Below are 27,337 nucleotides of genomic sequence, written 5' to 3'. Positions count from 1 at the left end.
CCTAAATGATCATTAGCTTAGCATAATGCAAGTGTGTGTGTATTCTGCACAGTGTAAGCCTGAAAGGAAAAATTCTCCAACTGCATACAAAGTCTCTTCTCCCTCCTCCCACCCCGAGAGCTCCACTGAAACTAATAGGACATTCTGCATAAACCTGGTTGCTACAGGGACTGTGTTAAAACCCTAGGTACATTGAGAAACTGAAATCTTTGTTTTAATTTAAGTACAAACTTCTTGTTGAGATGCAAAAATCAGAGGCACTAAAGCACCCTGTTTTCTCCAAGTTCTGCCTAGAAATTTTTCAGCAAGCTTGAATATGCATTTTTCTGAATTCAAGTCACCTTCTTTAGAAAACTAAGACCATTTATTTGGCTGACTTTTAACTTGCTTCATTCAATTAGTTGCAACCTATGAAAAGGTCAGCTATGCTGCATAAAAACAAATGGCTATGCTGTCAACTGTAGAATAAACTAAACATGCACATGTATGAAGCATTTTACCCTCAGCAAAGTAGCTACCAACCTGCTTAGCACTACCCAGTTTTTGTTACTTAGGATAGGATTGCTTTAATCCTGATTTTAAATTTATTTAGCCTAAGAGCCCTAAGTCTCAGGATTCACTGTGTATGAGTAGCAGGCTTCCTAGATGGCACACCTCACGGCAGTGTCCTGCTTTGATCAGAGGCAGGTATGTCTTTAGTCCCTTGGAATTGTTCAGTTCTACACTAAAAAGAGCCCATTGGGATTGAAACCATGGTAGACAAGAGAGAACTGTAGGGTTATTGGTAAGGGAGGACTCAGTGAGTTAACACATACTCCATTCTTTAGCATCGTAATCTTGCAAAACTGCTTTTTAGTGCTAGAGCTGCAACTATTTGTTAATGCCTTTGTGAAAGAAAAGCCTAATTGAAGGGAAGCACTTTAGCACTTGTCTCTGTCCGAGCAAACAGTCTGTCCTCCAAATCCTCCTCCTCCTCCTCCTCTAGGGATAGTAAAAACAATCCTTAGTATTAAGGAAAGCAGGAAATATTGAAGATTTGACTTTGGGAATCTTTGCTTTGACTTCCAAAACGATGAATCTCTTTTCTCAGACTTGTGACACCTGCCCAATAGCTTAAGTGAGCCACTCTGCCTTCTTCCATCAGCAGAAACAGCTGGTTAGCAAGTTGTGCATTTTGGCAGTTTTAAAAACATTGAAGGGTTTTGCTATGAGGTCGTCCCATATGTAAGCCTTCTTCCTTCCCATAGCGGTAGCTAGTGAAGACTGTGGCCTCTAGACACCATTCTAAGCAGGACCAGCAGCAGTTTTTATCCTATCCATTTCTGCACACATTTGCCCATTTTCTTTGTGCAAATGTGTGGTTTGGCTGCCATACAAGTTTTACAGGCAAAGCTTAGGAACTGCTGTCAGGCAGGAATTGTCTAGCCTCAAGCAACAGTAAATCAACAGCAGGCATGTTATAAAGCTATGCTGAGGTAACACATCTTGTTAGCCAGAAAGGCAAAGCAACTCAAAAAGGAGTCCTGAGGCAGGTAATTATAATGATGAATTGATTCTGGCCAAGCTAGTTGTTGACAACAGAGCTGTATCGGCTCCTTCTATCAAATAAAAATACCACCTTCTAAAACTCACCATACAAATGACAGAGATAACGAGGGATGGTTTAAAATTAGCCTTGGTTAGCCCCAAGCTTTTATAGCTGTGCTGCATGTTTAGTCACAAAATATTTACACCCCTAAGTGTGAAGAGTGTCTGACGAGCATAAAGATACAAAAGCTGTATCTTAGAATTTATTCCTTCTTTCTGTGCTCTGCCTTCAAACTTACTCTCTTTTCCTACACCAAAGAGAAAGAATCTTCAGACAGATCTGACATTCAGGAAACCTGGGGTTTATCCTTGCCACAGACTTCTGCATAGTCTTGAGTGGTGTTTTTGCACTTCAGCAATCTCATCTGCAAAATATGTGGGGTAGTTATGAGGGAACTCATTCTGGACAGACTACTTGGAGCACATCCTTTGGGAAAGGTGCTGTCAAAGCACAAAGTCTCTTTTGCATCTGTGATTAATCATTAATTCACACATGAGCTTTAAAATAGTGAAAGTGACATGGAAAAAAAGACACCACTGTAATTTAAACACTCTTTTTCTGGTTCAGTATTTCCCCTAACTGATCTGTTGTGCTGTCCCTGCCATCCTGAAAATAGCATTGGCCAAAAAATTTAAAGGAAACATTTCCTTGTTGGAAAACAGTTTTGACAAATTCTGAAAGCTTTCTGTAGGAACCAGTAGCTTTCAGGAGAACTTTTGATCAAGGTAAATCAGCACAAAACAGAATATGAGGCTGATAGGTCACAGCTGTTCAACCAGGGAAGAGGCTGCACTGCAGGGCTTACCAGCCCTGAACTACAACTCCCACAAGGCATGGACCAACTCAGGCAAATAGAGATCAATGCCAACTTGGAAGACATCAGCTTTTTTTTGTTTGTTGGTCTGTTTGAACTAGAGTTTTATAGTTCAGGAAACACTCACATTTATCCATCTTTTAAAAGTGGATAAAGCAGGACAGGGAAGGAAATTATTCATGCGTGAACATCCCTGGCCTATTTCCAAGTATAAACATCCCCTTGACAGATCAAGGGTTTCACACCCTGACATCCTGTGATCTCCACCTTCTTCAAGAGTTCACTGCCTTCACCAGGAGGTTTAGGTAAAATACAGCTAAGGGAACAGACCTTGTTCCTTGGTCTTTATTTGTATTAGAGTCATGTTGGTTGAATCCATGAGAAAGTGGAAACACCACCCCACAAGCAGCACCACCCTGACAATTCTGGCACAGACTTCAGTAGCAGAAGCCAGTTAGCCACGTTACGATGTTTTTCCTTCCAATTAAACAAGTACTGTCTTAGCTAGGAGGAAACAAATGGCTGTATATAACGTTTGTTCCAGAAATAAGCCTGCCTTTACATTGTTATCTTGCCTATTTTCACATTTATGGAGTAAGAAGAGACATACACTAAGTATATTAAAGAGTTGTGTGGCAAACACAATTTGCCAACAAACTACAAAATACTAGATACGGTCCCATTTTTTTTGATGACAAAATATATTTACATTCCAAGATAGAATGTCCCCATTTACCCTCAAGTCTGAAATACCAGGGCTTCCTGTGATGCGGTTTACTTAAATGGCCCAGTCATCTTCTAGTCCCTCTTCTGCTTTCACATTACAAATTCTACTTTGGGGATTTGTATCCCTTGCAACAAAATATTGCTTCAGTGTTAGAAGTGCTGAACACACAGCAAATTTGCTGAGTACAGCAGGAATGGTAACACATACCTCAACACTCGGTGCCCTGTTTCACAAAGTGCAGTCTAAAGGGTGAAATTCTCTCAAATTAAATGCAAACTCAATGGTAAAAACAGCACACAGCCTTTTCCTTAGACTCAGGAGTTTCACTTGTAACTTTCCATGTGTCACTAATAGGAGAAAAGCCGTTTTACTGATAAAAAGCCTGTGCAGTTAATCTATCCTCAGCGGTCTCCATGAAAACCACTGAGTGAAGAAACCCTCATCCCCAAGTTAGAGTAAGCAGTAGTTACTGATGTGATTCGTAGAGAAGTATTTTAAGAAAAAGACTGCATTTTATTAGGCTGAGCAAACATATGAGCTCAGCATTACTCCCTGTTTCTCCCTAAGCACAGGGCTCTTTTTAATCAGTTCTATTTGTAGACCAGAGGCATGCATTTTTTCCCTGTAGTATCAGAAAAAAGGCCAGTCCTGCAATCTCATCCAACAACTGAGGTCCCCAGGGACACCAATCAGCCTGCACAAGCATAAGTACAGCATCAAACCTTAGCAAAAAAAAAAAAGAAAAAGAAAAATGCAAGCTTATAGACTGTTTCTTGATGATTAGAAATCTAACTGGACTTTTGGTTACATCTGAACACACACTAACCAAACACTAAGTTTAGGTAGTCTAAATTTCCCTGTAAGTACTAAAACCTAAGCACAGCAGCAGAGCGTTTTAAAGAAACGTGAGTGGAAAACTGATTATTCAAAAAGTGACTGTCTTCGTAAGGAAGAAGTGTGGTTTCTGCAGATAGGAAATGGATAGATGAAGATGGATTGCTAACAGTCAGAAAACATACTTCTATTGAAATCCGAAGGCTTTGCAGGCATTCGATGATTTTTGTAGATGTTTTGTTTTGAAGGAAGACTAATTAGTCTCAGAATATCATCTTTCCACATGTCTGGCATGAAGTGTTTCCATTTTTCTTTTTTAAATAGCAGTGGTAATATTGCATCAGTTTTTAAAGTAATCTAAATTAAGCTTTCTCCCAAAACAGATCATTAGAATGGAATCAAAGTGAAATTGATGCAGTTAAGTTCTTAGGAGACAAATTTTCCATAAGACAGTCCATCCCTATCCTTAAAAGACACTAAACATATTCCCATTGTGTCTTGCCATAACAACTTTTTTGTATGCACAATCAGTCCTGACTGAGGTCTGGTATATAATAATTATATAGGTGCAACGGAGAATTAATGATGGAGTTTATATCTGTTTAAAATGTGTCTATAGCTTCCATAAACTTGCCAAAGCAAGCTATGCTAATCTAAACACCAGTTAATAGGAGCACTTGTCCATACAGCTGCCTTGAGAAACCCCTACCAAAGTCAAGCCAGAATATAGCTTGCGAGCCAGAGAACCTCTACAAATCACATTAAATTGAGCTTCTTCTTAATGGAAGGTTTTCTATGCCTGCTTCTTTCAGAGCAACATAGTTCCCAACCTAAATGATTTAGGGACACTTCCATTATTTCTGCCCAAGTGTACCTCCAAGAGCACTCTTGTGGAATTGAAACTCTTTGGCAATGCTTTATCTCAGCCATTTTTTTTGCCTACTGGGAAATGCTAATTCACCAACACTGAAACTGGTGACAGGGAAGGATCTCTTCTGAGAAACATCTTAAAGGAAGAAAGAAAATATTTGAAGGGAAACAAGAACTCATGGAAATACCCTACTTCAATTCCCAAATGAAGCTTTTTTCTTTCCCCTCTCCAACTTTCCATCTAGAAATTCAATATAGGCAGGAAGAAATAACAGAAATAAGATGAAGCTCCTCAAAAGAATTGAAACGAGTTGTTTGGGCTGAACCAAACTGGTTTATTGTTTGTGAGCCTTTAGGATTTCATGTCATTCAAAACAGTAAGACCACTCTCTGCCCTACCTGTCCCAGCACCTCATCTTCTCATCCTTTTTCTTCATTTCCTCTCCTCCTGCAAACCTGCCCTAAATTTAGGCTTCTGTCTTTGAGATGAGACAGTCATAGTATTACTAGCATAGGAGACAAGTGCGTGTTTGCCAAATGATTCTTCATGCGACAACCTTTTTAAAATGGGAAGACTAGACAGATTGGGGTGGCAAAGCAAGACACTGCTTTAAGTATTTATCATGGGCAAGATACCAAAACACTGAGGTGCTGAGTTTCACCACACACTTCTCATTAATCAAAACTCCAGCTCAAATTGAATCACAGGTTTCCAGAGAGTGCTTTATCAGATAAACATCTTTCTCCACTAGAAGAACTTAGCACACAATAATTTGGGCATTTTGTTTCTCCTTAATATCCATCCACAGACATTTACTTCAGAGCGCACGCCTGTTCTAACAGCAGTACTGCAACACAAGCTCATTAGCACTGTTGGCCAACACATGCAGAAATGGTGATGTCACTGTCTGTCTAAAAGCGAGTAATTGTCATGGGGATGGCACTAGTAAAAAACTTTTAGCAAGAGTATTGGACAAGCATCCTCTTTCACACTTCTCTTTAAAATGCTGATAATTTAATAATAACAGGTATGTTTTATTCGTCCCTCTTGTTCTCTTCCTCTCAAAAAACGTGACAGCCTCTGAAGCGTTGGTTTGACTCTTTTTAATCACATTTTGTAAGCAAGAATGACTCCACCAGAAGCTAGGAAATACCCCTTCCCAGTCAGCCTTGCAATTCAAGGCCAGCCAGCACCAAGCCTGTTCCACTGACGCAGGCAGAAATGTTGCTCATAACACAACTGGCAGAAAGCCCTAGAGTTGATGCAAGAGCAGGATCAGGTCATGAAAGCATCATTAAAAGAAAAAAAAAAAAAAAAAAGGCAGTAAAGTCTTGTCAGTGACAAAACTGTTGAACTTTTTTTGTGCCTCATACTACTCATTCAGTAAGGTCTGCAGAGACAGAGACCTTTGTATCTGCATTTAGTTTGTGATCATGAACACCAGCAGCAAGCAAAAATTGAACACCATAATCCAAAGCTACAGCAAGTCACCACCATTCCATTACACTTAATACAGCCCTGTCATTTTATGCTAATGGGAGCTTAGGTTATTTATGTAACTCCATAGATTTTTTTTTAAAAAAAAGTAATATATTTAGTTGTTTAGAAAGATAACAAACCTGCACTTTAGATTTAGGAAAAACACAAAACTGAAAAACAGTGTAACGAACCTGCGTTTGTGTGCTGGTTAATAGAAAGGGTCACACCAGAAGTTGACAAGTCAGGATTAGGCTAGTTGAAAAGCAGTTGGCTATACCTATATCACCAGCAGTTGAGAGTTTGAATCATGGCCAGCTCATGATTTCACATTTTTTATTTTAAATCATTTTCACACCTTCTGCTGTACATCTTCAAGACTCACAACCCAAAACTTGCATAAATCTGGTTGAAATAATACGACCTCAGAAGGAGAAAAGTGTAACACCCATTTCATTACTTGTTATTTACATTCAGATACCACGGGGGCATTTTTTAAGACTGGGCATCTACTGGTGAGACACTTCGTAACCACATTTAAAAGTTTCCGTTTAAAGCCCTGAGCCTGCAAAGTTAGGTATTTTTAATTTAACACACCATTAATCAGTGACATCTGGACACGCTTTAGCCATGAGAGCATGTACAGTTACAGCAGAAAAGCAGATCTTCATAGGCATAGCTCTTGGACAACAAATGGACATAAAGCATAGGAGAAAAAAAGCAGGTATTTTGAAGATGGAAACAACATCAAGAACTATAAATCAGTTCTGCATCAGGGTAGTATTTGTCACATATCCTTATCTTCACACATCTTGAGTCTTACTTCTTAGAAAAGTCACTGGGGAACACCCAATCAAAGACAAGTGGCTGTGTCGCTATGTGCATCGATACCACATTTCTTTCCGCCACACAGTAGAGCTGATAACTCACTCAGCCCAGGAAAGAAGATGCAGTCATTTTTGTTGATTTCCTCATACCTTTCAGAAACAGCACTAGAAGCAACTCATAGTTGCAGCTACAAGCCTGTTGCATTAGAAGAAATGCCTCTAGGTTTCCTCCCCTCTCTTTCAGCTTGTGAGCTTTGATCAAAAGCTCTCCAATGGTTCAGTCTTGGCAGAAAATACTCTACTAGAGCATTTTATAGCGGCCTGATGTTCATACATTATTTAGGTTAAAATAAAGTGTTATGATTTGATAATCCTTAAGACCTACAGCAACTTAGAAAACCAAAACATTTATAAGAGCAAGTATCCTTAGCACATATGAGAATGAAACCCCAACCTTTACTCACTGACAGCTGGGGAACACATTGCATGTCATCATATATATCAAATAAGTAAGTCAAGGCTACTGCTTCATAAAAACATTTTTGCTCTTTTTTTACACCAGACAATATTGAGTGATACAATGGGTATTACTGTCAGGAAATCCATTATCAGTCACTGGAACTCTTGATGCAGCCTGCGAAAGACAGGAGAGGAAACACTATGTGCTTTCTGTGAAAGAGACAAGAGTTTTAGCCAGCTAGCCTGGTTCTTTCAAATACCCAGATTACCTTAGAGACTTTTTTCTTTAACACCTTTCCCAAGAAAAAACATTTAGGGAGACACACCTAGCCTCCTAAGTACATACAGCAAAACAGAAAGATGGGACTGGGAGGTGGCTCACTACCTGATCGAGCATTGTTCAGTATCCCCTGTCACTGCCTTGCAAAGGACTAGGAGTTCAAGAGAGGAGGGATTAGTTTTTTTCCCCCTAATTCTCTCTCTCTTATAATTTCCCCACATTATCCTTGGCTATTTCATTCTTCTTACAAGCCTAAGAGAGCCCAGGTAGCTGTTATATATCCACCTAAGAGGCTTAGGAGCAGAATTTCAACAACTAGAGTTTTGTATTACATTTACAGAAACACTTTACAACAGAAAACAATCATATTCTTTTTCCTTTACTTAGATTTCATTCATCCCCCCCCCCCCATCCAAGCTTTATAACAGCCCCACTTTATGCACCACCGCTAGGCCTGCTCCAGGGCATGACTCTTCCCAGGGTAAGCTACAGCTGATTTAAATAGATACAGGACTGACAGCTGAGATTAGCAGCAGTTGATGGCAGTAGCTCATCAACTGCTGAGAGTTACCCATGGGGTGAAGAGGAGAGCATCAGGGGAGGAAATATATTTTAATACAATTCTTCATCCAGATTTAAAATAAATATGTAAATTTACCTCACATGCCTTCTTTTTTCCACCTCCAAAAAGCATTGATCTATTTTAAAAGCAGTCAGCAGGCATCAGTATGTTCTTGGGGTTAAGAGGCTGTACTGGGAAAACTCCAGCTGCCCTTTTCAGCTGCCCTGTCTGCCTGTGGTTTGGGTGGGGCAAAGTGTTGCAGAGGTGCAACATACCTCTGCTTCAGTTCTTTCACCTGTAAAACTTGACAAAGCTTGTTTCCCATCATTCTGCATACAAGGCATTGCTCTTCCTGGGAGCAGGCCGAATTCTGCCCTCCACAGTGCTGCTATGAATTCAGAGTAATTCTGTTGGCTTCAGTAGGTTTATTTGCTCTTTGTCCTTGTTAAACAATGTAAACTACAGTGTTGTGCATCTGCTGTAAGCACAAGAACCGTCCTGTTGCTGCCTTAGTTAGGAATGTTCTCTGTTGCAGCCTAATGTTCATTTTAATCCTAGAAGAAATAGAATGGATTTTTTTCCCCTTATATTTAGGGAAGAGGGATTTAATGAACCACAGGACTGGATATTTTTGCAAAGTACATGCACATTCAGCTCTTTTTCTTGGTTAGGAACATGCCATTGGCATGGAAGAGACCCAAGTAATGGCTTTTGGAAGAGCATGGTCTTCAGCAAGAACAGAACAAACTTTCTGCTCAATTGTCTCTGTTTTGCAGTCCTGAAAGTTTGAAGTAGTCTCATTACATGTTTCACCAGAGCCAAACCTGGTCCCCGTTAGTTGCTCTGCATGGATTAAGTGGCTAACTATGTTTTGAGAACGTTGGGTTAGATAGTTTGTGGGAACACCATCTGTTTCCTTCAATGCGTAAACAAAGAAAATTGCTGGTTTGAAATGCAGGATTATTTAAACTCGGATGACCACAGGCATTCTTAAAAGAGAAGAGGTAAAAGGAGAAAGAATCCTCATGAGGTCTGAAGTTCAGTGACATTTGTTAGGAAATAAATTCCTAAGTACCAGACAGGGCTGCTATCCCTGTACCAGATGTGGGAGAAGGGGAACTTTTCTTTTGCAGCTACCTCCTTCCTTCTGAAGTCCATCTTCAAAACTAAACTGCCATCAAACATTCAAAACCATAAGAAAGGGTTCAACAATGTGTTGAAAGGGCTGAGCATCCCAATTCAGAAGCAGCAAGTTAATTTAATATATTTATGGTTGAATATCCAAAATCAAAAGTTACTTCTGAAAAAAATGGGTTTGGTACCTTTCTTACTTCACCTACCCAGCTACCTCCCTCTTCCTCATACAGAACAAGCCGTGCAACCGCATGTCCTGGCTTTCTGTGTAAGGTCATGTCTTGGGGACTTGAGAGTCAGAACAAATGCTCCACATTTTCACTTTGTCATGTAGCATGGGTATTCTTTTAATTACTGTTACAAAACATTCACTCAGGATATGTTTTGGTGGTGAGCTGCTTCTGTTCTGAACTGACTGGGAACAAGCAGTCTAAGAGCCACGCTTAACCTAATGAAAATTGTTGGAAGGGAAGAAGGATGGAGGAACAACAGGAAACGTTCTTGTACTCAGTGCAGACCAGATCAGCCTTTGTAGAGGATTTTATGATGAACTTGCTCAGAACATGTTGTTACTGGATAATAATCCTCTGCACAGGAAAATATACCTGAGTCACTGGGAGAAAAAAGTTCTCTTTCATGTTATCAACAAACCTTGGTTGTTAGTGGGTGTTGCTGAGTTTCTTAAAGTCGTATTTTCTGTCTTTCATATAGCTTTTTCAGAAGCTTAAAAAGGAGCAGACTTAAAAGCCTCTGATGCTTTTTTATTTGGAAAATAAATGCCACCCTGAGTGCACTGCTAAGCACAGCACTGCAGACAGCTCAGGTCTTCTGTCCGCAGTCACCCATGTAGGTGAGCTGTACTCGTGAATACACAGAATCAGGCACTTCGTGTTTAACCTCTCACTTCCTTTGACAACAGCAGGAAGCACCCAGAGCAGGGGTTTGTTTCACCCAAATAAAGGAGGGACCCTGCTTGGTCACTACTTCGGGTTAGTCTAGCCTGGGAAAGAGTGAAAGTGTCAAGATACATGATAAAAAAGTCCTGCAAGCACTGAATGAAACTGGCTTCCTTCATCTGACCAGTCTAGCCGTAGTGTAGTTATTTCAGATTGTATCACAGCACAGTAAATAAAAACAGCAGCCTTGTAGTACTGTAAGCCTTTCATATAGCATCTGGTATGTCAGCCGTTTTTGAAAAATGGGAAAGGTCTCTAAGGATGAGCTACAAGAATAACTGCAGCTGCATGACACTCTTGTATGCAGAGTGAGGGAGGATCTCTGTAAATACTGGGCATGAGCACATCTTCCACGTCTGTTCCAGGCTCCATGGTGTAAGGATATCATCTGCTTTGCCACCAGGGCTTCTTTTTACAAAAACAAAATATCATGTTTACCTATAACAACAGGAGCAAGTGGTTTTACTTGTGCGTGTTTAGGGACATGGTTTAGTAGTGGACTTGGCAGTGTTAGGTTTACAGTTGGACTCGATGATCTTAAAGGTCTTTTCCAACCCTCTATAATTCTATGCCTTATTACCTGTGCTGCTCAGATCAGCTCCTTTTTTTATATTAGAATCATGGAATGGTTTGGGTTGGAAGCGACCTTAAAGATCATCTAGTTCCAACCCCCCTGCCATGGGCAGGGACCCCTTCCACTAGACCAGGTTGCTCAAAGCCCCATCCAGCCTGGCCTTGAACACTTCCAGGGATCGGGGCATCCACAACTTCTCTGGCAACCTGTGCCAGTGTCTCATCACCACCATCACCATGGTAAAGAATTTCTTCCTTATATCTAATCTAAATCTACCCTCTTTCAGTTTAAAACCATTACCCCTCCTCCTATGACAACACTCCCTGTTCAAGAGTCCCCATCTTTCCTCTGGTCTCCCCAGAGCTTTCTCTTCTGCAGGCTGAACAACCTCAACTCTCAGCTTATCCTCATAGGGGAGGTGCTCCAGCCCCCTGATCATCTTTGTGACCCTCCTCTGGACCCACTTGAGCAGGTCCATGTCTGTCTTACACTGGGGGCCCCAGACCTGAACACAGTACTCCAGGTGGGGTCTCATGAGAGCAGAGTAAGAGGGGGAGAATCACCTCTCTAGACCTGCTGGTCATAATTCTTTTGCTGCAGCCCAGGATGCGATTGGCTTTCTGGGCTGCAAGCACACATCGCTGGCTCATATTCAGTTTTTCATCCACTAATAACCCCAAGTCCTTCTCCACAGGCCTGCTCTCGATCTACTCATTGCTAAGCCTGTATTTGTGTTTAGGATTGCCCCAACCTATGTGCAGGACCTTGCGCTTGGCCTTGTTGAACTTCATAAGGTTTGCATGGGCCCATCTCTCAAGCCTGTCAAGGTCCTGTGGGTAGCATCCCTTCCCTCCAGAGTGTCGACCGCACCACACAGCTTGGTGTCATTGGCAAACTTGCTGAGGGTGCACTCAATCCCACTGTCCATGTTGCCAACAAAGATGTTAAACGGCACTGGTCCCAATACCAGCCCCTGAGGAATGCCATTCATCACTGGTCTCCACTTGGACATTGAGCTGTTGACCGCAACTCTTTGAGTGCGACCATCCAGCCAATTCCTTATCCACCAAGTGGTCCATCTGTCAAATTCATGTCTCTCCAATTTAGAGACAAGGATGTCGTGTGGGACAGTGTCAGATGGTTTGCACAAGTCCAGGTAGATGACGTCCATTGCTCTTCCCTTGTCCACCAACACTGTAACCCTGTCATAGAAGGCCACGCGTGATTTGCCTTTAGTGAAGCTATGCTGGCTGTCACTAATCACGTCCTTATTTTCCATGTGCCCTAGCATAGTTTCCAGGAGGATCTGCTCCATGATCTTGCTGGGCACAGAGGTGAGACTGACTGGCCTGTAGTTCCCCGGGTCTTCCTTTCTTCCCTTTTTAAAAATGGGGGTTATGTTTCTCCTTTTCCAGTCAGTGGGAACTTCACCGGCCTATCACAACTTCTCAAATATGATGGAGAGTGGCTTAGCCGCTTCATCTGCCAGTTCTCTCAGGACACGTGGATGCATCTCATCAGGTCCCATGGACTTGTGCACCTTCAGGCTCCTCAGATGGTCTCGGACCTGGTCTTCTCCTGCAGTGAGCGGTTCTTCATTCTCCCAGTCCCTGCCTTTGCCTTCTGCAACTTGGGCGGTGTGGCTGGAGCACTTGCTGGTGAAGACCAAGGCAAATAAGTCACTGAGTACCTCAGCCTTTTCCATGTCCTGGGCAACCAGGTCTCCTGTATCCTTCCAGGGAGGGCCCACATTTTCCCTAGTCTACCTTCTATTGCCGACATACCTGTAGAAGCTTTTCTTGTTGAGCTTGATGTCCCTGGCCAGATTTAATTAATAACAATATTAGAGGCCTGTGACTTTTCTTTGAGTTTGCTCATGGAAATGAATTCTCTGAGCAAGGAGAGAGTGGTGGTGTCTTGTATCCTGAATGAGTTTAGGCATGAGATGGGTAGGACAGTTATTGCTGAGCCTGTGTAAAGGTGCTTCTCTAAAGGGCTGTGAAAACCTTGGAAAACTGAGTGCCATAAAGCTTCTGCAGAGGTGCCATACATTGCCTCCATGGGCAGGACTGTAAGAAGAATCACACATCTGAGGCCTGGAGATCTGGTCAAATTTTACTCCTGCTCTGGATTGAGGCTAGAGTTCAGCTTCTGGAGTAAACCACAACTGAGAAAGGGTTTATAAAAATTTCAGACTGAGGAACCAATACCTGTCTTTCTGGAGCCTGACACAGCCTGACTCCTGCCTTGTCCACCTAGGCAATGATCAGGTAAAGCAGAGCTGAACTGCAGGGCCTCCGGCTGCCTGCTATGAACAGTCTGGCTTTTTTCTCTGGGATGGTCAAGCAGTTTCCTAGCATGTTAGCAAGCAGCCTAATGACACAGTGTTCACACTAGCAGCAAGGTTAGTGGAGATGGGCTACCCAGGAAGCAGCCCTTTGTTTTTACTGTGCATTGTCTGTTCTCCTGGGGATCATTTTTAAACACCCAGTGGCTCATTATTGAAGCAATGACATGATTGTAATTTTAGAGCCCCTGGAAGGAACCTCTGAGTAAACATAGCTTAAAACCAAATCCTTCTGTTCCTGACTTGGGTGGAAAGCATTTGACTGGCAGCACCCAACTGAAGAAAAAAAAAGGGGGGGCAAAAAATATATGGCAAAATATGCTAGTCTAATCACTAGCCCTCACTGGCAGAAAAAGTATGAGGAAGCCATGTTGACACAAGTTTTAAGTTTCTCAGGCAAACAAAATAATCCCAGTATTACATGAGAGTGGCCTAGAAGGGATAATATCTGGAGTGATCTGTTGTGGGAAGCTTCCAGTAACTTAAGGGTGAACTTTCTTAAAAGTTTTGCCTGTAGATACCTTTTACAATGTAGTAGGTGACTCTGTGGGAGAGGAACAGTCTGTTATAAATTCAGTACATTTTTAGATTCTGTTTAAAAAACTCTTGACATGTGTAAGCCCTATTAACCCCACACCCAATTCAGCAGGAGTTCTCTCATGGGCAGCAAACTGACCCAGAGCTCTGGAGACCATATCACTTCCAATTCCTGTCCTCTGATACTAATTCAAGGAAAAGCAGCTGCAAAACCCACTGTCTTCCCCCACCTGCCAGGCATGGATGTTCCTCTCTCACCTAAGGCACACACAGTCAGTGCAGTGGCTGGTGCTACCAGTGCCTTGGGCTACTCGCATTGAATCAGACCTGTACTGTATACTGGTATGGCATCTCAGGGGGAAAATACAGCAATTGTTTCATGGTACAGAGCCAGAGATTACACAGCAATATTTGGGCAGCAAGTAAAAAGAAGAAAAGCCTATGTCGTTAACATGGCAGAGAGGAGATAGCAGGTTAGCATCAAGGACTTTCCCTGCAGACCTCAGTCAAACAAAACTCACTATGAACTCTGGCCAGGATGCTAGGATTTCTTACAGGAAAAACTCTTATAGGATCTTTACACAGCATTTGGTCAGGTGGTCTGTTGTATGTCTTGCATACATTTCTAAAGACAGTTAGGTAGCTCTGATACAGAATTCTCCCCCGCTGAGTACAAAGCCACATCTGGGAGGGGCCTATGTAATTTGCCATTGTATGCCTTTGGGTTATAGTATTTATATTTTTTTTGTTAGAGTTGAATAGCACCAGCAGAGGTTAAGATGTCAGCATTTCCACCATAAACCAAGCTCTTTCTTGGAGTTAGGTAATGTTTCTTTTATACCGCACAATACTGAAATTCTGCCATGCAGATGCTGTCCAAAACATAAGGCATTTATTTTTCACCAAATTTTATTTGAAGTCATTATGGTAGTTAATGGTTTAGAAAAATGTCAAAAAATGTAAATTCTAGGCACTTTTTTTTTTTCCAGAGGCTGTTCTTGCATTATATACTTCAAGAATGGCTTAACATTTTCTATCTTTTAGCTGCTAATATAGACAAACCAAACGGAGACAGCAAAATTGAATGTCCTGCTTTGGGAGGTTTAAGCATAGCTTTTCTACGTAAAGAATTTCCAAAGCCACAGCTCACACTCAGTTATCCAGCCTGTTGTACTGTGGAGCAGTAACACAAGACGTCCTGCTGGAGTAGGTGAGAAATACCTCCACGAGAAAAGGGGTGGACTCCCAGAGCCTGAACGCAGTATTTTAAGCCTCTGTCAGCAAGTGGGGACACTCAATACCTCAGTAGGATCAGCATGTACATAGCCCTGATCTCAGTGAGTGGGTGGTGTAACCATCACCTCATGTGATCTGTGCTAATGGGTGGTCAGTGGGAAGAAGGGACCAAACTCTCCTAGACCTGCTGGAGAATCTGTACTTGACAAATAGAAGATACCTTAGCGCTAGAAAGCAGCTGTGTCAGAACTGGTCTGGAAGGAAAAAAATGGTGCATTTACTAACAGCCACTTTGCAGCGTTCAACTGGCAGGAGTATATGTAGACTTGTGTTACTAACATTGCCACATAAAGCACGAATGTTAATAGTACCGAGTTGTTTATACCCTGTGCAGTTACAGAGAGAACGTGCCAAGATCCTCAGAGACTTATGTTTCCTCTTTTTCTTTTATCCCACAGGTAATAACTCCAGTCAGGTCAGGACAAGGTTATGTTTATGAATTCCCTTCGAAATACCAGAAGGATACCTATGATATCCCCCCTGTTCGCCCTCTCCAAGGGGTAGGTACCAATAAAACTGCCAACTGACAGGATACAAAAGGTGATGAATTTCTACCAGAAGTTTATGAGCTAAGCAAATTCTCTCATTTCAGAGAGAAAATATGTTTTAATTAGATGCTGTGGCTTATTCACAGAGCGCAGAAGTATTCCAAAGTTGTATTTGATGTTGACTAAGATTTGGCAGCACACCAAATGCAAAAGTCCCATTTGTTTTCTGTGTTTTGATCAAAGAGTGTATCTAAACAGAATAAACTTGCTGCCTGGGAACAATTTTTTTCCCCTTACTTTGTTGTTGCATAGTTGACAGTAATTCACTCAGTAAGGGTAAAATTACCGCCTAGATGAACAGCTAACTATGCAGGGAGTTGTTTTCACCACATATCTACTGCACTATGTCACTGAACTTAAAATATATCTTTGTTCTGGGGAACACCCTTAGCATTCAGTCCCTAAGACCACAGACATCTAGAGTGGATGCTTGCAGGACCTGTACCTCAACAGCCCTGCATCTCTCCATGGCTCTTTGACCAAGCAGCTCCTCTAGGGAACAACATTGAAGCCTAATAGGTCATAACACAGACTGACATCAAATGGCTGGAACTGTTGGGAAGTCTGGGTTAAGAGACATTCAGACAGTGGCCTTGGACCACGTGCAGAACCCGCTGTAATGTAAGACACGCTACCAAGTGTGACACTTCAAACATCTGACAGCTGTATTCTCTGCTGAGTAAGACAGCTCACACTGCACCCAATAAAGCAGATAGGTGATACTGACAGGGGCAGCCTTACTTTCAGAGAATTTAGTGTGTACTAGTAGAAGCTTATTCCTCAACTCCTCTAATCTCAATCAGTAAGGGTGTGATCAGTTCTGGTCACATGAATATACTGCTCCCCTGTTCACCCAACAGGTATCTGTAATAGACTGGCCTTGATTTAACTCTTGGGATTCAAGTCAGCTGTGACTACATCTCTACAGCCTACTGTCCACACAATTGCCCAGAGGGGACCTAGCAAAATGCATTTCCCCCTAACTGTCCAGAATACCAGGCATATCCAAGCAGCTGTCCCATATGATACAAAGTTGAAGAGCTCTGATCATCTTCAGGCTGTTTGAGAAGAAACATGGAAACCAAGAAAACTCATCTGAGATCAGAGCTTTCCTGAGGTGACTTGTTTCTGTAACCAATTTATTCTTTCTTTAGATATATGACATTCCCCCCACATCAGTTAAGGGGCCTGCACTTCCAGCTCCCATGGGAGAAGCAAAAGCTTTAGGAGTCTATGACATACCACCTGCCAAAGGGGTAAGTATTACACTGTTTCCACAAGATCCTGTATTTTCATGTCTGACCAGACATGTTTAAACAAAAGTTCATGTATGATCCTGAAAGAAGGGGAGATTCAGTGCTTTGAAGATTTCCTTAGGTTTTTAAACTGTTAAAACTGGTAAAGTGAAGCACTGCATCAAAATTATTAAGATTATGGAGCGTGAATTGATAATTAGGCCTACGTTATCTTTGTGGAAGCATGCTGCCTTTTTGGATTTTGCTGCTTATGAGAATTTGCATCAAGATGAATGTGAAAAAGTGAGATATTAAAACTGACACTCAGACTCACGGTAAGTAGCTGACTCATGAAAGTCAGCAGCAGATCCTCCATTGCAGCATTTTATAGGCCATATGGAAAATGTAAAACATTCTGCTGTTCTAACCAAAGGTTTCATGGTTTGCTTTCTGTGATTCAGGTCTATGCTACACCTCCATCTGCATGCCGAGATGATACAGGCCTGAGGGAAAATTTGCAGGAATTTTCATCTCCAGGGGGCCATAGTATGAGACCAGAAGGAGCATATGATATTCCTCCTCCCATCACCAAAGCAACTGGGAAAGAGCTTAATAAATTTTCTCCTGAAAGCCTTTTATTGCCAGATGGAGTGCCACAGAAACAGAGTGTTTATGACATCCCTATGAACCATCAAAACCATTTTCTTGGACAGCAAATTGCACCTCAAAAAGATGTTTATGATACCCCAAGGGGAATTGCGTTCCCAGGACAACAGACAGGAGTCAGTGACAGTCTCATCCCAGACGGAAAAGAAGGTGTATATGATGTGCCACCACCAGTCCTCCAAGACACTAAAGGCTTACAGGATGTGACTGATGGGATAAATAGGTTGTCTTTCTCGAGCACAGGAAGCACAAGGAGTAACATGTCCACATCTTCAACAACATCAAAAGACTCTTCTTTCTCAGCATCAACTGCACAGGACAAAAGACTAATCCTTGATCCAGACACTGCTATAGAAAGGCTTTATCGCCTCCAGCAGATGGTGGAGACAGCTGTCAATAACCTCATGGCCTTCATTACAGCAGACTGGCGGTCTTATGGATATATGGAGAAACACATCAATGAAATTCACACTGCTGTGGATAAGGTGGAGCAGTCGCTGTTGGAGTACCTCCAGTTTGCGAAAGGATCAGCAGCCAACGCTTCCTGCCTATCCGAGTTCAGCCTCCTTAACAAAATGAGGAGGGAGGTTCAAAGGCTGGAGGACTCTCACCAGATCCTTACCCAAACCAGTCACGATTTGAACAGCTACAACTGGTCTTTGAATGTTCTAGCTGTCAACAGACTGCAGAACAAGTGTGATGACCTGGATCGGTTTGTTATGGTGGCAAGGACAGTCCCAGATGATGCCAAGCAACTGACCACTACCATCAGCATCAACGCAGAGGTGCTCTTCAAACAGGTGTCGAGCAGCTCACGTTTCAAAAACTTACCGGAGAACATCATGAACACTCCTGACTATGTATATGACAATCCTCATATGCAGCGTCATGGAGAAAAAGCACAGAACCACTGCAGTCCCCTTCCTCCACTCCTGAGTAAAGGTCAGCACCCCCACAATACCCCCAGTGAGAGCTCAGAAAAGAGCTGGATGGATGACTACGATTATGTTCACCTGCAGGTAGGTAGATCCAACACCTTGTTCTTCACAAGGCCAAGCGAGGTATCTGTGGTTTTTGCAGAAGCTGTTTGCAGGAAAATAGCAATCAGATTGTTACACTAATAGATATTCAAGAGTAATTTCACAAGGGTGATTACTTCCTCTCAAATAAGACTGTTGCATACATAATAGCAATAGCCTTTTGCTCTGCCACGCTATCCTTTTCTTCTCCATACTCTTAGTGGTGCATTACCAGTGAAAAAGCCAACACAAAGAAGCCTGTTATTTGATTTATGAGTTGTCATTTAGCTCAGGAGTGGTTTTGATTTAACACAGTGTCTTACGTTTTGCAAAACAGGGGAAAGAAGAGTTTGAAAGGCAACAGAAGGAGCTGCTGGAAAAAGAAAATATCATCAAACAGAGCAAAATGGAGCTAGAGCACCATCAGGTATGTTCACTCAGGTGCAATAATCACACTGAAATGCAACGTTCCTTGCACATAAGGAATACTGATCAAATAAAACAGGAGGGGCCCTTCCCTTAGCAGTGTGCAAGTGCTAGCATCGTGGCTGTGAGGCATGCATGAGTGCCAGCACATGCAGGTGGAAAGTCCCAGGTGCTAGATGGTGAAGATGGCAGGTATTAGGTCTTGGCTAAACAGCAGCTCCTGGTTAGTTTCTTTCCAAGTGGGATTTGTGCCAGTCAGGCTCCAGCATAATTGGATTTATCAGCGCAAAGGATGAGGACGTGCACTGTCATGCTGCAAATAGGAAGTGGTGAGCATCAAGATTTTAGCACCTTCCTGGCCCTGTGCATCTGTGTCAGCGATTGCTTATGTCAAAGAAATCTTAAGTATTTACTGCAGAGTAGCTACGCTGAAGATCATCATCTCTGCCCTGTCCATTTCCTTGTTGCCACTTCGTAACAGAGTGGAGGCACAGCCACAGCTTTCAGTGTTTAGAATGACATCTCTTGTGGCAGGAATAAGCTTTTCCCTTGAAAACAATTTCCAACCATCTCAATTTAAGAGACTAATTATTTTTTTTATACAATGCACCATTGTGGTGGGCCCAATGCATATGTGTAATAAAAAGCAGTCTCTGTCTCTAATTTACCACAGAGGAGAAACAGACTTACACAATGTCTCACAGTGGGTCAGTCACAGTGTCAGCTCAAGAACTTAGGTTTCCTGACCCGCAGTCCAGTGCCTTAATCACTGGGCCACACTGGATGCACATGCCACCTGTACACCTGTTCAGTGAAGATCAATACCATTAACTTAAATACTGTGCTTAACATCACTTTAAATGCTAAAAAAGATTGAGGGCTTCACTTTGCCCTCATGTTAATACTTCAATATGTTGTTGCCATACTGTATGGCAGAAAATTGTACAAGCAACATGGAGGTGAAAGTTAAAGGTTTGTCATCTCAAAATCCCACAGAGATGGCAGCTTTTTAAAGACTGTGTAGGAGTCATTGCCACTTGGATCCATCTCTCTCACTTGCGATTTCAGAATATTCCAAATGAGCAACAGCCTGTAAATTCATGAGGATTTGTTTTTTTTAAATGCAAATAAAGTATTTTAGATGTTTTTCTCTTCTGAACTCTTGTGTATTTGGATTTCTGGTAACCAAAGCGATTGATTGCCCCTCACTCTCCAAAATAAAAGATCTTTGAAAACATATACTAGCATAAGGTCAATCTATGATACCCAGAGGTGTCCTGAGGCATGAAGTGAAATTGAATACATAACATCTTAGGAGAATATTCTTTGAAGAGACCCTTTTTATTTGCCTTTCAGATCAATCAGTTTCAACGTCTGGAGCAAGAGATCACAAAGCCAGTAGAGAATGACATCTCCAAATGGAAGCCGCCTCAAGCTCTCCAGACTGCAAACAGCACTGCCACCTCCCGTGACAGCCAGCTACTCTTATTCTATTCTGACCAATGCGAGACTCACTTCAACTCCCTCCTAAATGCCATTGATGCCTTTTTTGGTTGCGTCAATGCTTCTCAGCCCCCCCGAATCTTTGTGGCTCACAGCAAATTTGTCATTTTGAGCGCTCACAAACTTGTGTTCATTGGAGACATGCTCACAAGGCAAGTGACAACTCAGGACATATGCAACAAAGTGATGAATGCCAGCAACCAGTTGTGTGAACTGCTGAAGAGTGTCGTTCTGGCTACAAAGATGGCTGCCTTGCATTACCCCAACACAGCAGCCCTACAGAAGATGGTGGACCGAGTAACAGAGCTGTCTCGTCACGCACAGTTGTTCAAACTCTCGCTGGTCCAAATGGCATCCTTATGAAACCCAGTGGAATCCAATCCACAAGCAGCAAAACAGAAAAGCAAACAAACTGGAGCTATTTTTATGTAAATGGGTTTTTTTGTTTTGTTTTGGTTGGTTGGTTTGTTGTTTGGGGGTTTTTTTAGGTTTTTTTTAATGAAATTTTAGATACATTCTTATGCATTAGAGAATCTAATGAAATCAGGGATCTGGGAATATATCTGGTTCTGTATTATGTTTCTAATACACATTTAGATTTGTATACACTGCATATTTGTATATGTTGCTACTTTCTCTAAACCATCAATTAAGCACCTTAAAAACTATGTGTTGGGTAAGCAGTGCGTATCTTTTGTATATACTGCCTGTTTCCTCAGTATATTTGTTAACTGGATGCTGCACTCTTCGTGTTTCATTCCATCTTGATTTTGGCACATGGACTTGGTTGTGAAACCTACTTGTAGCAATCCATGAAGCAAGTGTAATGGTTCTCATAGAACTCCATTCCCTTCTTAGAAATTACTTTCTATAGTTTAATTCCATGAAATTTAACTCCCCTCTTGATGTTACTTTGTTATGTACAGCATTCAATCATTCTGACTAGCATATATGCACAACTGCAGCAAGCAACGCATCAAGCAAGGCGTACAGCATTTGGGAGAAAAGCATTTTTAGGCCATATAAGAAAAAGAACCTTCTAAGAAGGAAGACAGAATCATATATATTTAATATGGCATTTGAATTCTGCTATTTCTAATAACTATGCAACAGGGGATTTAAAAACGTGGATGAATTCCCAGCAATGTAAATTCATACATGTTTACCTTGTACGTCCTTGCATTTGCAATTAAATTTAACAGCCAGGCCCAAAAGCCTTATGGTTCGTGGACTCAGTTACTTTGAGAGTATCCCAGGATCCATCGGGCTCATCTTTGAGGCTGCAGATGAGCAACGTCTCAGAATACCAGTCCCTTCCAGAGGAATTAACATACAAATTGTAATGCATATGGAAAGAAAACAGGTAAATTTGAAGTGACATATTTAAACATCTCTATAGCATATACACAATTTAACGAAGAAATAGCACTTAATTTTGTAGGACATATTCTTGAGAATTAATTGCATCTATGGCAATTCTGACTCCATTCAAATATTGGGCTTTTTTTCCAAATTCTATTACATAGGTGCTGGTCCTTCTGCACTACATTGTTGCCAAAAAAATGACCTCCTGTTTTAATGGGGCCATTCCATCAGTAAGTACACACAGTCCCACCCAGCAATTTTCAATTTAGACCCTTAAAAATTGTTAGCAGAGTGGTAGACTCCTTTAGAAATTTCATGTATGCTGGCTGTTCCAAAACACACATGAGCATATTTGTCTTCATTGCCTTTTGTGAACCTCCTAAAAATAAGTCACAGAATGCCATTTGCCTGTGGTCCTCAGACTAAAAGCCATGCTTCAAAGTGAGCAATAGCTTAGGTAAATCCCAGGTGATCCTGGCATTTTTAAAGCAGAACACTACTGTCCTTGCATAATTCAAGGTAGTCCCGCATTGATGTGTGCTGAGCGTTTGCACCAGCAAGCAGATCACCGGTGAATACAGAGTCACGAGATCAGTAGCACCTAGAAAACTGGCACTTCTGCCCAATTTTCTCTTTCCCAGTTTGTATCCGAACACGTGCCTTATTGAAATGGGATTTGTTGTCTTAGGTAACAAAACCATTTCAGCAGCGTATGAAATCTTGCAGCCTTAATGTATTGTCTCGGAGTGAAGACCACTCTTAGTTACTGTAACGTGGCTTCCAGGGTCTGCAGACTGTTCCTGGAAGGGCAACGGGAGCCAGCACAACCTCAGCTGGCCTAGAATTGGCTCCAGGGCTTGCCTCTGGTGTAATGTCCAGAAAGTGCAGTTATGCTATTGTAACCGATAGCCAGTTGCCAAAAAGCAATCCACATGAACCTGTTTTGTGCTAGTGTTGTTTGGGATTCTTGGATTTCCTTCTCCATTTTTTTCACTGTATATTCTTAGAAAGTAAAGTGTTTTGAAGCTTAGTGGTTATGTTGATAGTTTGTGCTTTCAAAAGGAAAACCTCTATTGCAAGCCTGTATTACAGTTTGTTATCTTGTAGAGAGCCATTTTAAAATTATTAAATGACTATAGCTTTTTTAATATAAAAAAGGCAACATGTGGTCTTATTTTTTCTTGTTTTCAGAGTCCTCTAAGCATATTAAAAAGAAATATTGCTGCCTGCTAATGCTATCAAAGCCATTCTAAAAGGAGGAGTTCATTTCCATCTTTTCACTGATGAGTGCACGTAGTGTGGAGTGAGAACTTGAGGGTGTAAAAAAGAAGGGATGGACAGTTTCTCTGCCTGTCCAGAAGAAACAGGTTTATCCAACTCAGCTACACAAGGCATCAAGCCCAAAATACAACCATCAGGGTCTACAGCGCACCAGGCCATGCGCCTACCCCGTTCCCGGCGTCTATTCCTGCTGCGTGAGCTGCATCCTGAACCACCTCATCATAGCACAGGCGCAGGTCCTTGAGGTGAACGGGGCGGTTCCTCTCACACAGTCCCACGATAAGGTGGGGTGGCAGGACACAGATGTGACTGTCCACCCATTTTGGCCTGTTCTCACTCTCCAGCATTTACTGGTGAAGCCACGATCCATGCAGGAACTGGAAGAGCAGCTTTGCTCAGTGTAGCCATCCTTCCCCACCCCAACCCAATAGTAAGAGCATCCCTCTTCTACACGCCAAGTTGAGCATTACCTGTGTGGGGGTTCCATCTGAAACAACCACGTGGCTTCAAGGATCGTGGAGGTTTTCCCAAAAGTTATCTTCCCATTTCACTGTTGCCAAGGCACTGCCTTACCTCCTGTCAAACACCTGGGTGTGCAAGGAGGAAAGAAAAAGCCTGGGACTGGCTCTGTGCTTACGCCAGTTCTTGGCTGCCGGTGAAAGACGTTCCTGCCGGAGAGCGCAACTAAAACGAAAACCTCGAGAGCAGAGTGCCTGATCCAGCCTGTTGTGTCCTCACAAGGGGAAAGCCAGCGATGCAGTCTTGCTTCCCAAGAGTGCTCCATTTTGTTCCTCTGCTAAATTTAAAAAGGTCAACTAACAACAAAGGAGGGACTGGACAACCAAAATGGTTCAGAATAGTAACCAGAGCCTCTTTGCTCTCCTCCCTGAGCCACAGTGTCCCCACGCAGTTGCCAGGAAACTACCGCTGTTTGGCAACCAAGTTGATGGCCAGTGTGAAATGACTGCCTGATGTCCAGTGTGGAAAAAAAAAAAGGCTGCCTCGCACTAGTGGCAAATGCAGAGCATACTTGGCTTCCTTACTCCAAACGTTAAGTAAATGCTAATTCATATTAATCAGAAAAATGCTTCCTTTCTTTTCCAGGATGACGAATGAGGGAGAAAGAGGAGAGACAAAAGCCACTCTTGAAATGGGCAGGTTTTAGAGAAATTATCAGCTCATACCGATTCATGACACAGGACACACTTCATTGCACCCCACGTTGCACAACCCCCTGCTGCTACTTTTACCATTTCTCACGAGTCAGGGCTGCACAGCTTCTGCTTTCGTTAGCTGCGCGTTTCTACAACCTTGGCAAACCCACTGTCTGCCGTTCCAGCAAAGGCAACACGGGTGAAGGAAACCAAGTTCCCACACTGTCACCTGATGCTGGATTACGTTCCAGCATCATCACATCCCCCAGAACTTCCAGACCCTGGAGCTTTTAGTACTCTCCGACATGTACATCTGGGCTACATTTCAGAAAAACCCCTCCCACGTCTATTGCCAGTGCTCTTCAGAGCGTTGCTACACCGGTAACACCTTCCCTCTGCCCACGAGCCAAGCATCTGTAGCTGTTCTGCTCCAAATCCAGCTTTTCCCTGTTAAAGCCCACTTCCAGGCTGCCTGCTCCACCTTAACATGCCTCAGTCTCAATCAAAAGGCTTTAGAAACTCATAGGATTTACTCCAAAGGTAGTTCTTAACCCTCCCTTGCTGCTTTCTTCTCTCACAAAGTTCACAGCATTAGTCCACATTCAGACAGGAACGTTTCCAGGGCAAAGACAGGGTCTTGCCAGTCTCAGTCTTGGAGGATGACACAGAGTTCCTCCCAACTCTGAAATGTGCCTATTCATTTCATCTTATACCCATTACACTGGCAGTTTCAAGAGCAACATACACACATCACTCATAAGTCAACAGAGCCCTTTTTCTGCTGGAAGATTTTTCCCATCTCAGAGATCGACTGTCCACATAACGTGGATTTTATTTTTTTTTGTAATTTCTTTTTGCTGTTTGCACCCAAATTCCACCCAAGACGACAGCTTTCTCTGTCTGAGGAGCCCTGGATATTGCTGCGTGGCTTTTCAACATCAGAGTAAATCTACAGTTATATCTAGTGCTGCAAAGTCGCCTAAGAAGTTCTTCCGACTCAAAGAGGACGTTGAATCCGGGCTTGAGAGTACCTGGGTAAAGTGAACAACAGCAGGAGAAACATCTAATCCAGCCTTATCGTAAGCCTGTTGACTTCAGAGAGAGCAGGCGTGACATGAAAGTTAACCTCCTGGGAGCTAGCGTGAGGGCTAGCACAGACTCTAACTCGCACCACCTCAGTTTCCCTCCAGTGAACTGCCCAGAGGCAATTTTATTTAGATTAAATTAGAGCTAAATTTGGAGCACAGCTCACATCGTCAGCAAGACCTGATCATGCTGGACATGCTCCTGGCCATTGGAATCACTTAGGAAGTGCAAGTACATCATTCTCCATTCAAAACCCAAATATTTAGTCTTCGGTGCCCGTGATTTATGCAGGGCATGAACTGGTCGGCAGCCTGACCTCAGAGGAGAGCCATTCCCAGGGCGTCGCTTTGTGCCTCTGGGGAGCTGCCGAGTTCAGAGCGGGGTGTCCTTCATCCCACCGCCTTCCAGGTCAGTGGCTAGGGCCACGTGGGGATGGCCTCCCAGAGCAAAGAACCAACAAGGACAGTTTCAGGTCAAAACGTCAGGGCATGGCTGGGCACGCACGCTGCTGGCTGTTGCAGAGCCCTCCTCTTCAGCCTCACAGGGCAGCAGAAAATCAGGAGTTGGCAGTTCTGTGGCAAGAAGCAAGGAGACAAAAGCTCCTCGTGCCTCCTGACAAACCCATGGCTCTACAGCGATGTGGTCTTGGCTCACAGTTGCCGTGGATTTCTGAGAAGGAAAAGGTGAAACGCTCCAAGGGAGAGGCAATGCTGAGCAGAACGTGACTTTCCCACCTCTCCTGGGGCTTAATTTGCAATAGTAACCTCCTCACAGGAGTTTGTGCTTCAGTCCTGTCTTTTCAGCAGACAGCATTGAGCTAGGCTCAACCCAGAATGGATCTGCAGTTTGCTTTCTTCTTTCTGCAACTCTCTGGGTTTAACTTCTGGCCCCAGACCCCTACAAGCAAAGTCCATCAAGTGAACGTTCCTCCCGGGAGTCCACCTTGTTGCTATTGACCTCTCCATCTCCATGAGTTCTCTGAGTCCCTGCTGAGGGCGAAGCCCAGCGCCTGAGAAACCTGCACCCAAGGAGCACTGCTGAAGCTGCAATGGACTCAGCATACGTACCACCTCCCTGGCAGGGGTTTCTTTTTCCCTGCTGAACACTAAGACACGGTCTCTTTTTCTGTACAAGCAGCAGCTCGATACTTCAGGCTGACTACAGCAAGAACAGAACGGGGGAGCACGAAGTATCAGGTCTACAGGAGATATATAAAGCTCATCTCATCTGCAACGCGCTGCCTCAGCTTTGCGACACAAGCAGCAGCGGCCGCCTCCGCCGCACGCAGCGGGCTCCCAGAAGGTTACGCATACCGTAAGCCCAAACAAAAAATCACGATTCCCTGGTTCCACGCACGCTCACACCCACGGGGTATCAGCTTCTGTCAGCCAAGGGAGGGAAGTAAAAAATCTTGCTGCTAGGGGTGTGTGTGTGTGTGTCCCTGAGATCAGGGGGATTTTTTATTTTTTTTTTTTCCTTCTTCCCTGTAATTTCCCTTAATTACAGGAAAAATGATGAGAGCTCTTTCCTTGATGTAAAGCTGCAGGAAACCAAATCCAAGAGGCCCTTTGCAGCTTCCTACTTAGCTGCCTTTATCTTGCTCAACACTGCACCCAGGGCTACTCAAACCATTGCCAACCAGGAAGGCACAATAACAATGTCCCAGAAGCATCTGCTATTTATATGAAGGCAGACTTGAGCGTGGTTAAATGAAGGTTACAGTGAAGGACAAGCAGAAAAATCTGAAAGAGGAAAGCAGAGAGGAAAGATAA

General features: G+C 42.9%; 1 protein-coding gene across 3 annotated transcripts in view; it reads left to right on the top strand.

The window, feature by feature from the left end:
- The window catches only part of NEDD9 (neural precursor cell expressed, developmentally down-regulated 9), a 77,954-nt gene extending 54,753 nt beyond the window's left edge, over window positions 1-23,201 (top strand). For 2 of the 3 annotated variants that reach the window (XM_049824003.1, XM_049824001.1), the window contains exons 3-7: window positions 15,681-15,782; window positions 16,985-17,086; window positions 17,527-18,750; window positions 19,088-19,177; window positions 20,533-23,201. In XM_049824003.1, coding sequence (XP_049679960.1) covers window positions 15,681-15,782; window positions 16,985-17,086; window positions 17,527-18,750; window positions 19,088-19,177; window positions 20,533-21,042 — 2,028 coding nt within the window. In that variant the 3' untranslated portion in view covers window positions 21,043-23,201. The remainder of the gene's footprint in view (window positions 1-15,680; window positions 15,783-16,984; window positions 17,087-17,526; window positions 18,751-19,087; window positions 19,178-20,532) is intronic. The other variant, XM_049824004.1, reaches the window with a different exon arrangement.
- The last annotated feature ends 4,136 nt before the right edge of the window (window positions 23,202-27,337 follow it).

The sequence above is a fragment of the Accipiter gentilis genome, chromosome 20 (assembly GCF_929443795.1).
Source record: "Accipiter gentilis chromosome 20, bAccGen1.1, whole genome shotgun sequence".
NCBI lineage: Eukaryota > Metazoa > Chordata > Aves > Accipitriformes > Accipitridae > Astur > Astur gentilis.
This window is presented reverse-complemented; position numbering and strand designations above follow the sequence as displayed.